General features: G+C 37.1%; 3 protein-coding genes and 1 long non-coding RNA gene across 5 annotated transcripts in view; 1 reads left to right on the top strand and 3 right to left on the bottom strand.

Annotated features, from left to right (window-relative positions):
- LOC147818617 (GTPase IMAP family member 7-like) overlaps positions 1-396 on the bottom strand; it is an 8,860-nt gene extending 8,464 nt beyond the window's left edge. Inside the window, exon 1 of the mRNA XM_087176355.1 lies at positions 169-396. Within this exon, the coding sequence (XP_087032481.1) occupies positions 169-175 (7 nt within the window). The 5' untranslated portion in view covers positions 176-396. The remainder of the gene's footprint in view (positions 1-168) is intronic.
- A 703-nt stretch (positions 397-1,099) lies between these two features.
- Positions 1,100-5,680, bottom strand: LOC111661703 (GTPase IMAP family member 7-like). 2 transcript variants are annotated; one of them, XM_087176354.1, is made up of 2 exons: positions 5,396-5,680; positions 1,100-2,902 (listed from the first exon to the last, which is right to left on the bottom strand). In XM_087176354.1, the coding sequence occupies exons 1-2, from the start codon at positions 5,400-5,402 to the stop codon at positions 1,815-1,817; spliced, it is 1,095 nt and encodes a 364-aa protein (XP_087032480.1). In that variant the 5' UTR covers positions 5,403-5,680; the 3' UTR covers positions 1,100-1,814. The 2 variants fall into 2 exon arrangements, with proteins under 2 accessions (XP_087032480.1, XP_023271129.2); XM_023415361.2 differs by lacking the exon at positions 5,396-5,680 and adding an exon at positions 3,556-5,330.
- The window catches only part of LOC147818614 (uncharacterized), a 10,952-nt gene continuing 3,345 nt past the window's right edge, over positions 3,732-11,338 (top strand). Inside the window, exon 1 of the long non-coding RNA XR_015437805.1 lies at positions 3,732-3,820. This is a non-coding gene — a long non-coding RNA (uncharacterized LOC147818614). The remainder of the gene's footprint in view (positions 3,821-11,338) is intronic.
- The window catches only part of LOC147818616 (GTPase IMAP family member 7-like), a 4,831-nt gene continuing 903 nt past the window's right edge, over positions 7,411-11,338 (bottom strand). Inside the window, exon 2 of the mRNA XM_087176356.1 lies at positions 7,411-9,322. Within this exon, the coding sequence (XP_087032482.1) occupies positions 8,250-9,322 (1,073 nt within the window). The 3' untranslated portion in view covers positions 7,411-8,249. The remainder of the gene's footprint in view (positions 9,323-11,338) is intronic.

The raw sequence follows: 11,338 nt of genomic DNA, 5'->3' as shown, positions 1-11,338 counted from the left end.
ACCAGGGTTGAGGTGTTGAGAGACCAGGAGAGGTCCTCGGAGATGTGGACACCCAGGAACTTGAAGCTGGTGACACGCTCAACCTCCGTCTCGTTGATGAGCAGGGGGGCGGGTGTGTCACTCCTCTTCCTGAAGTCCACAATGAGTAAACAAGTCAATGTAACTCACCATCCATGTTGTGAAAACAGAAATAGACACGGTGTGAAGTTTAGACTCATACGAACTCTGCGTCTTCACTCTGTGACTCCTTTCCTGTTTCTCACTCGTTCTTTATTTGAAATCGTTTTTGTGTCTTTTTGACGTGGCTACCCTCCAAGTGACTTCCTGTTGAACTTCCACTCACTGAAAACAAGGCAGGGCTTTTGTACAAGACGCACGTGTTAGGAGTGAAAACTTATACCAGCAGTTTGCTGATGTTCGTTGATGAGGTTTAGGATTACTTTGTTTTCAACAAGTGATTATTAACACAAACACAGTGAATTTAGGTTGAACTGGGAAAAAAAACATCAAACAAATGTAAATACTGCTGCAATAGGTTGTGGGCTGAAATTCATCCACAATAAAATAAATAAATGATCAAGTGCTTAGTTTTCCAGTTCTCATCTGTATCGTGTGAAATGAGCAAAGAAGAGCTGAAGTGAAACAGCAAACGGAAGTGAAAAGACGGCACACAGCAGCTCCACCTTCACACCGATTCATCACATACTGAAATGGTGTTTGTTTGAAGAGTATTTTCGTATTTCTGCATTATTGTTGATTGATGAACAGCTTCAACATCTTTTCCTTTTTGAGACACAAGACATAAAGTCAAAATATTTCACAGCTTTTACTCTCATAAGTTTTTCTTTATTATGTATCTTTTTGTGGTTTCTGAGGACACCAGAGAAAAAGCAAAAAAATAACCTTTTAGGAGATGAAAGGTGAGTTATACTATACTGTATACAGTGTGTGATCATTGTGTCAGTACATGGAGCATCCTGTGATTTAAATATACTGCACTAATCACATGAACAGTTTACATCCTGTGATTTGACAGAGTAACATCATCAACAGCCAGTGTTAAAGGATTTATTAAAAGAAAAAGAGAGACCCTGAAAGATGTGAACAATCATATCTTTTATTATTTATATAAAAAACAATCATGGAACACATACATTAGCACAGCAAAGACATAAAGAACAGAAACTCATCTTCTTAATTCAACACCTAAAACTCATGGATTGTCTAACTTTCCATATTCATATTGAGAAATTGGAAATGGAACGGAAGAAATGAGAGGTTTTATTGTAACAATAAGAATTTGATGCATTACCATAAAATCGATCTGATATCACTGACATAAAGAGGGAAAGCACACAATAAAAAAAAACATAAAAAAAAACCATTTCAAAATTAGTAAAGCTGACAGTCCAAAGAGCACCAGTCAGTGCCAGATATTCAGATAAATCAGTAACCCTTGAGAGATTGCAAATGGAAGTCTAGAATAACTGCACTGCAGTAGGATGTTGTCACATTGAGCAGGAAGCGACGCAGCAACCTACTGTATTTCTGCATTTGTTTCTCCTCCTCACCTTGTTTTTGATCCTGGATGCATATGTCCCTAAAGTCTATTTAGTAGGTGTTAGAATCTTTTTGCTGTGCAGTTTAAATAGTTCTCATATAAGCAAAAATCTATGAAAGATTTCTAAAACATCAACAAGGGTTTCTAAAACTGTAAAAGACTTTCTCAAGTACGAGGGTCCAATGGTCTTTTAGATAGGAATTGTGTTTTCAAAGTGTAGTCATAATAAAAGACCAAAAGAAGCTAATTTGTTTCAACTGTGTTTAAGAAGAAATGATTTCTCCTCACTTTGCTTTTGCTTTTTCAACACGTTTTTAGCTTTGTCAAAGACAGCAATAGCTGTGTTCACTGCTGCCTCTCCAACTGAGTCTGCTTGATCAGCTTCATCATATCCAATACGACCTCCTACTACTGCTCCTGCTGCTGTAGCGACTCCTGCAACTACACCTAATCCAACTCCAGCTGCAGCAGCTGCAGTTCCTCCTCTTGCTGCCACTGCTGCCTCCACTGCTACTGCTCCGGTTTCCACTGTCATAAAGGCTGTGAGAACTGATAAAACCATCACTGGCACTCCAAGCAAAGCTCCCAACAGCGCTCCTCTGGTAACACCACCTATTTTCTTGAGATGATTTGAGACAATTCTCTTTGCCTTCTCTCTGATTTCTTTCCATGGTATGTCTGCGAATGACTGTCTGATGAGCTTCACCACTTCTTGTATTTTTCTCTCCATCACTTGTAGGATGTCATTGGTGTAGTAGTCTTCTCTGCCCCCCATTGCTTGTATTGTGTTGAGTAGCTTTGCCACCTGGACTTTGTTGTTCCTGTATTCATCCTGCTGGTTCCAGCATTTATTATCAATGACGTGGCAGCGACCGCCGCACTTCTCTACCAGATCACACAGACCTTTATTGTCTTTGAAAAATTCCTCGATCTTCATTCCTTCAGGGAGCTGGTCACCATGAGTGAAGACAACTACAGCATGTTTGAAAGCTTCCTCAGTAAAACAGTCTTTTATTTTATCGATAACCTGGTTCTCTTGCTCTGAGAATTTCTCCACTTTAAGCAGAATGAGAAAAGCATGAAGCCCAGGAGCGCACTCTGTGATACAGCTCGCTACCTCAGACTTCAGCTCCTCCTCAGATCTGTTTGTGTCAAAGAAACCAGGAGTGTCGATCAAAGTGATTCTTCTCCCATTGACAGATTTGGTTTCACTCTGACATTTTATTGTCTCAGACTTTGCGGTGTGGTTTATCTTGAACACATCTTCTCCAAATATGGTGTTGCACAAACTGCTTTTCCCAGCTCCAGTTTTTCCAAGTAGGACGATCCTCATGTCTGACTCTAGAAAAGAATAACGATATACACAATTTTTCAATAATGAAAAAACTATAAATTTATTAAATAACACAGTTGATACAGTGGAGTAAATGTTGTACCTATTGAATGGTTGATTTATATATTAGGAGGTCTACAGGTTGCTCAGGCACTATATTCATTTCATAGTTACTTAGTGAATATGCTTAGCCTCCCCCGGTATGAGTCATATATTAGTCCAACAAGTGCTATTGAGAGTCGGATTGTTTTGTGAAATGTAAACATTCGGACTCACCCAGGTGGATTGTTGCCCAAACATAATCATTAACCGATTAATTTGCCCCATTTTTCACAATGTTGGCAGTGACGTTATTACAGGTACGTTCAATGTGAACACAAACAAAAAGCACTGTCAGTGAATGTTTTGCAAATATGTTCAGTTAAAGTATGAAGATATTGTCCAAACATCACATCATGCTGCCATTATTATTATTTTACTCTATTGTGTTCCATCAACTCAAAATTGTTTTGCTTTATGGACCACATCATTTCAATTTGATTGTTTCACTTTTCAATATAGAAGCACTGTCTGTTTTCAGTCATTAATCATTTGAATACAATTCACACATAACATGAAACATAAACCTACACAGAATACATTATAATTGATCTTAACTCACCTTCCATGATGTTAATAAATTTGATCAGGTTGGAACTACTGTCAAAATTTCTCTGCTTGGATTCTGTTTTGTCTTTCTCGCTTTCAAGTGATTGCATCAACAACCTATGACGTATAACCAGCAAAGACTTTTCATTCTGGTTGTTCTTGATCTTCAAGTTTCTGTGAGGGCTGAGGTTTGAGGTTTGAGGTTGTGTTACATCCGAAAGTTAAAACACTTCATTACATAGTCAACCAAAGTCATGTCTTGCTTGAGATTCAATCATGTAAGTATATAAATTTTAGCATATTTAATTTATATAAAAATGATAAAAGTGAGTTTGCAATGATTTTTTCGGCTTTTTCTCTCAGTGGTTCTATCTCAGCTCAAAGCTTAAAATCTATGGATGTGTAGTATTTTGTTCAGCATGTGTTGTCTTTTATAGCAAATGTCTGTGTTTTTATTTTTGGTCTCTATTGTCTGATGACATTCATTCAGTCAATCCTCACACATTCATTATGCTTACAGTAAAAGCAAAAGTGCTTCTTACATCAAGCTGCTATAGTCAGGAATATCAAAAATGTCCTGAATATCTGGATTACCAATTTCTGTCACATTTGACCTTTTCTGTCTTTTCTGTGAGTCAGAGGGTGGCAGCTTCACATTTTCATATCATTTTAAAGTGTTTTCTCAGAGAGTTAAGCAGTGGTGGACAGAAATGTTTTGCCTCGAACAGGTCTGCGTGCCTCTCGAGATATGAATCAGTGTGGCGTGCAGCTGCATTCATCCATTTGATTATAGGTTCCTGGTTTATGCCACCAAAGATTGTAATCATCTGGTCACAGAAAATGTTTTTTTCCAGTTACAATCTTGGTATTACTGAGTGACAAACTGGGTGGCAGTCACAGGGTCCACTACAAGAAATATGTAACTCACAAATCAAGATGTTTGCTTATTAACCTGAGGTAATGAAAATGCCATCATGCTGTACACTGTAGTTTTTTGTTTTGTTTACTTTTATTTTTATTTAATCACCAAAACATTGACATTGTACTTATGTATTCGTAAGTATCATGTTGCCATCAATCTTTCATGCACACACCACTGCAGAGGTGATGGGGTACCTGCTTAATTAATGGATGGATGACAGTGGATGGGAAATTCAGGTGCAAGAAAAGTTCTTTGAATTGTTTTTTTTTTTTGTGACAACAAAATTTTGAGCCACTGAATTTAAATGGTTAAATAGTTAAAAATGTCCTGAAGTACGGCCAGCAGCTGTGTTACTCCTCAGTAGTTCAGTCTGACATTAAGTCTAATTTTTGTTTTTTAAAATGTAGACTTGACCTGTCTTTGGCAGAACCAACGGTCTCATCCTGTGATTTGTTACCAGGGCAGCTTTAAAGTCAAGTGCGCATCATCGTAGTAAAAAACAAAAAATACGCATGAAAACAGTTCTGTCAGATCTATCAACAAGTAATGAGCATTAATAGAAAAAAATAAAACAATAAAAGGTTATAATGCAACTCAAAAAAAAATGTTGGCAGTGAATTTTTTACAAATATATTCAGTATGAACACTGGCAAAAAGCACTGAATATTTTGCATATCTATGTATGAACATCAAAAAAATACATGCAGGCAGCATTATTTTTACTCTTTTGTATTCAATCACCTCAAAATGTCTTTAGTTGAGTTTGCTTCATGGATCACATAAGTTTTACTGACAGTAGTTTGTAATATATCATTGAACTATTTAAACTTTGAATATACATGTACGTTTTCAGTGATTAATTTTTGAATACAGTTCACACATAACATGGAACATAGACCTACACAGAATAACTTAATTTATTTTAACTCACCTTCCATGATGTTAAAAATGAGATCTGAAAATTGCTGGCAAATGCTGTTGAAATTGCTCTGCTTCTATTCTGCTTTCTGTTTCTATTTCTGTCTTTAAAGGCACTGCCTCAACATACCACAACCAGCAACAGGTTTTTATGCCAGAGAAAAGATTTGCTATCTCTCATATCTCATTCTTCTTGATCTTCACATGTGGGCTGCACCCAGTTTAATTTGTGGCAACAACAATTCTGAGCCACTGTATGTTAAGTAAAATACTTAAATTTGGCCAGAAGATGTGTTACTCCTCAGTAGTTCAGTCTGACATTTAGTCTGGTTCCCGTTTGTTTTTTAAAATGTAGGCTTGACCTGTCATTTGGCAGAACCAGAAGTCTCATACTGTGATTTTGTCTCTTGCAACTTGGCGCCCTCTGCTGTCATCTTTTTGCTGTGCATTTTAAATAGATTTTTGCCTTAGATGAGATGCTTTAGATTTCTAAAATATCAACAACAGTTTCTAAAGCTGTAAAAGACTAGAAGCCATAATAAAAGTCCAAATGAAGCCCATGTGTTTCAACAGTGTTCAAGAAGAGATTATTTCTCCTCACTTTCCTTGTGCTTTTTGTTATTCAGTACGTTTTTAGCTTTGTCAAAGACGGCCTTAACTGTGTTCACTGCTGCCTCAATTACTGAGCTTGTTTGATCAGCTTCCTTATATCCAATACAACTTCCTACTAGTGCTCCTGCTGCTGCAGCGACTCCTGCACATACACCTAATCCAGCTGCACCTCCTGCAGCTGCTACCTCCACTGCTACTGTTCCTGTTTCCACTGTCATAAAGGCTTTGAAAACTGATAAAGCCTGCTGAATGATCGTGTTAGACAAGACACTATCTGTAATATATCAGCAACAGTATCTGGGTTGTCCGGTCAACAATCACTCAGATGTAGGTAATAAAACATACAAACATTGACCAGGATTATTAGAAACCCAGATACAGTAAGAACCCTCACCTTATGTTAACCACAGTTCACCTCATCAGCTCACTCTATTCACTTCATAACACACTAAAAGGATCTTCATTAAATAGTTAAATGCATCATCCAAAAAGTGACACAAGAAACATTTATACAGCTGATCTAAGATTTACCTTTTGGTTTTAATGTGATATTTAGCCAAGCACGTTATATCACTTCTTTTCAAAAGAGAGAACAGTAAAAGCTTTTAAAATCTTTATTGTAATGGACTTTGTGACAGACAGGGAGATAATGGATTCCATAAAGCAATTCTCTTAATCAAAGTATCTGCATTTTCCTTGTTTAAAGTCTGGCCCACATGTAGTGTGATTGTCAGATGCTACTTCCACATCTGGACCAATCCTGGCGCTCACACAGAAAATCTTTCAGCTGTCAGTCAACACTAGACAATGATGACAGCTGTAATCTGCCCATATATGGAAGAATATGGGCCAGACTCGGACCAATGACCCTGGCATGTGCTGGGCCAGAAGTTTCATTTCGCTTTCTGTCTTCTGCTGACAGATACAATGAGGGAATTAAATGAACTTACTGTTCATGGGTTAAAAAAAGGAATATCTGCAGAGTGACAGTCAGAAGGAAAGGACCTGTGTGTGAGAATGTTTGTTTCCTCATTATTGGTGTATGTTTCACCTGTTTACTGGAAGCAGGGTGATAGGAGCAGCCACAAAAGTGTATTGTACGTGATTTCATACACGTGCATGATGAAGGCCATGGTTCATTGGGTGTAACCACAGTCGGACACAAAGATGTTCCATCCCTTATCTAAAGACAGAAGGTTTCACTTTGTGTGAGAAACAACAAGAACCTCTTATTTTAATGGCTTATACTTACAATGAACTTCCAATATTTTCATTTATCATATTGATTTTACATTTCACATTACAAAGAAACAATGTAATTTCCAAATGTTAGGGTGACTGTTTCTTAGTATTTTCAAAATCTCCATTTCAAAATCTTGAAACACACCATGTCCTAACAAACCACTTCAGTGTCAATATAGTTCCAGCTGTTCATTTATTATTATTATTTTAAAAAGACATTTCAAAGAAACCACACACATTACACTTCACATGCCCAAGAGTTAGATTCATGTACAACTGTTTTCAAAATTGTTTTTGACAGAATTGAAGGCCATCTTGATTTCATACCCTCACAATTCTCAGATTGAACATGTGTGCACGCTGCTCATGATTTGTTTTTCTGACTCAAGTCAAACGTCTGAAAGTGATGACGTATTTGTTGTAGAATTATTACACAATAAATCTATTTGCATTTTTCGTTTTGAAAAAAAGGAAATTTCAACAAATGAGAGGTTTTATTGTAACAATAAGAATTTAATGCGAATCATAAAATCAATCTGATATCACTGACATAAAGAGGGAAAGCACATTAAAAAAAAGATTAAAAACACATTTCAGAAATAGTAAAGCTGACAGTCCAAAGAACACCAGTCAGTGCCAGATATTCAGATATATCAGTAACACTTGAGAGATTGCTAATGGAAGTCTAGAATAACTGCACTGCAGTAGGATGTTGTCACATTGAGCAGGAAGCGACGCAGCAACCTACTGTATTTCTGCATTTGTTTCTCCTCCTCACCTTGTTTTTGATCCTGAATGCATATGTCCCTAAAGTCTATTTAGTAGGTGTTAGAATCTTTTTGCAGTTTAGATAGATTTATGCCGTAGATGACGCTATGAGAGATTTCTAAAATATCAACAACAGTTTCTAAAACTGTAAAAGACTTTCTCAAGTAGGATCCCCAAAAGTCTTTTAGACAGGAATTAGAAGCCATAATGAAAGAGCAAATGAAGCCCATGTGTTTTCAACATTGTTAAAGCAGAGATGATTTCTCCTCACTTTGCTTTGGCCTGTTGTTATTCAGTACTTTGTCAATGACAGCAGTGGCTGTGTTCACTGCTGCCTCTCCAACTGAGTCTGCTTGATCAGCTTCATTATATCCAATACGACCTCCTACTACTGCTCCTGCTGCTGCAGCGACTCCTGCAACTATACCTAATCCAACTACAGCTGCTGGAGCACCAGCTGCTGCTACTGCCACCGCTGCCTCCACTGGTATTGTTTTCATCTCCATCAGGGCTTTGACAACAGCTAAAACCATCACTGGCACACCAAGCAAAGCCCCTAACAGCACTCCTGTGGTAACACCAACTATTTTCTTGAGAAGATTTGAGACAATTCTCTTTGCCTTCTCTCTGATTTCTTTCCATGGTATGTTTGCGAATGACTGTCTGATGGACTTCACAACTTCTTGTATTTTTCTCTCCACTGCTTGTAGCATGTCATTGGTGTAGTAGTCTTCTCTGCCCCCCATCGCTTGTATTGTAGTGAGTAACTGTGTCACCTGGCGCTTGTTGTTTCTATATTTCCTCCAACATTTGTTCTTCCAGTATTTATTATCAACCACGTGGCAGCGACCGCCGCACTTCTGCACCAGATCACTCAGATTCCTATTCTGACTGACAAACTCCTCAATCTCCATTCCTTCAGGAAGCTGTTCACCATGAGTGAAGACAATTACAGCATGTTTGAAAGCTTCCTCAGTAAAACACTCTTTTATCTTATCGATAACCTCGTTCTCTTGCTCTGAGAATTTCTCCACTTTGAGCACAATGAGAAAAACATGAGGCCCAGGAGCGCACTCTGTGATACAGCTCACTATCTCAGACTTCAGCTCCTCCTCAGATCTGTCTGGGTCAAAGAAACCAGGAGTGTCGATCAAAGTGATTCTTCTTTTTTTAACAGATTTGGTTTCTTTCTGACATTTTGTTGTTTCAGAGTTTGCAGTGTGGCTTATCTGGAACAAATCTTCTTTAAATATGGTGTTGCACAAACTGCTTTTCCCAGCTCCAGTTTTTCCCAGTAGCACGATCCTCAAGTCCGACCCTGGAAAAGAATAATGATAATGGACCTACATTATTTGTTTTGCTTGTTATTGTGTATTGCTTACTGATTACACTGTGGTATAGGTGTGAGTTATAGAAATATACTTTATGCACACAGTCAGAAATCACACTAAAGATGGACAGTACTTTTAAGTTAGCTTCTATTACTACTAATTGAGATAACATAAAATGTTTAACTTTAGCTTGGCTTATTATTTGGAGCCTTGTGAAATAATCATTTATTTGGTTTAACCAGACGATGTGGGTAAATATGGACAACATCTGGTAGAAACAATTAGTCTAAAAGTGAGAGATGAGATAAAACATCTGTTGCACTTGTTGATAGTTGTCCATATTCTTTACAAAATTGTATATTACTGTATGTCATTAGAGAGAATTCAAGTATTTCCTGGTTAATAGGCTGCGAAAAGAGGTTTCTAATCTCCTTTAAGTGTAACTGTCAGAATGAATCATGGGATTTAATTGTGCTTAATAACTTCTCCAGGGTCTAACTTGCAAAGTGAGAGAGAGAAACACCCACACACACACACACACACACACACACACACACACACACACACACACACGTTCAGTTATGTAAGTATGAACATATTGTCAACAACCTATGACGTATAACCAGCAAAGACTTTTTAATCTGGAGAAATGTTTCCATACTTCTCATATCTCATTGTTCTTGATCTTCAAGTTTCTGTGAGGTTTGAGGTTTGAGGTTGTTTTTAAACTACTTCTGAAAGTTAAAACAGTTCATTACATAGTCAACCACAGTTATGTCTTGCTTGAGATTCAATTATGTAATTATATAAATTTGAGTATTTTTAATTTATATAAAAATGATTTGAAGTGAATTTGCAATAATTTTTTCGGCTTTTGCTCTCAGTGGTTCTATCTCAGCTCAAAGCTTAAAATATATGGATGTGTAGTATTTTGTTCAGCATGTGTGACACTGTAGCTCTTTGCATGTTATATTTTCATCATTGATGTTTTTCATTGTCCTTGATGCTTCATTTTGAACATAATAAATACTTATAGACTGCCATAGAGGTAGTTTAAGCACTATAGACTTTGAATAAGCCTGACTCACTTGAATGTCAAATAGGTTTTCTGTGTTGCCTTTTATAGCAAATGTCTGTGTTTTTACTTTTGGTTTTTGTTGTCTGTGCAAATGACATTCATTCAGTCATTCCAAACACATTCATTATACTTACAGTAAAAGCAAAAGTGCTTCTTACATCAAGCTGCTATAGTCAGGAATATCAAAAATGTCCTGAATATCTGGATTACCAATTTCTGTCACATTTGACCTTTTCTGTCTTTTCTGTGAGTCAGAGGGGGGCAGCTTCACATTTTCATATCATTTTAGAGTGTTTTCTCAGAGAGTTAAGCAGTGGTGGACAGAAATGTTTTTTTTTTTTTTTTATTTATTTATTTGTAGCAACAGTGACTTGACAATTTTATCGTATCAGCAGTTTAAAGTTAATATTAACATAATTAGATCTGCAGGGGTTAGTAGACATCTGCAAACCTTCGCAGGTGTGTAAAAAAGGGGATGTATGCACCAGGTCTGCGTGCCTATCGAGATATGAATCAGTATGGCGTGCAGCTGCATTGATCCAATTTGATTATAGGTTCCTTGTTTATGCCACCAATGATTGTAATCATCTGGTCAGAGAAAAGGTTTTTTCCAGAGAACACAATCTTGGTATTAGACAAACTGGGTGGCAGTCACAGGGTCCACTACAAGAAATATGTAACTCACAAATCAAGATGTTTGCTTATTAACCTGAGGTAATGAAAATGCCATCATGCTGTACACTGTAGTTTTTTGTTTTGTTTACTTTTATTTTTATTTAACTACCAAAACATTGACATTGTACTTATGTATTCGTAAGTATCATGTTGCCATCAATCTTTCATGCACACACCACTGCAGAGGTGATGGGGTACCTGCTTAATTAATGGATGGATGACAGTGGATGGGAAATTCAGGTGCAAGAAA

Source organism: Seriola lalandi, unplaced genomic scaffold (assembly GCF_002814215.2).
Source record: "Seriola lalandi dorsalis isolate HSWRI2012SDOR001 ecotype SW California unplaced genomic scaffold, Sedor1 jcf7180002054549, whole genome shotgun sequence".
Lineage (NCBI taxonomy): Eukaryota > Metazoa > Chordata > Actinopteri > Carangiformes > Carangidae > Seriola > Seriola lalandi.
The sequence above is the reverse complement of the archived record's forward strand: the minus strand, read 5'-3'. Positions and strand labels throughout refer to the sequence as shown.

Coding starts and splice junctions, on each gene's coding strand:
- LOC111661703 (XM_023415361.2), bottom strand. CDS start 3,652: ATGCAATCACTTGAAAGCGAGAAAGACAAAACAGAATCCAAGCAGAGA. Junction 2,903..3,555: donor ATTTATTAACATCATGGAAG/GTGAGTTAAGAT, acceptor ATTCTTTTCTAG/AGTCAGACATGAGGATCGTC.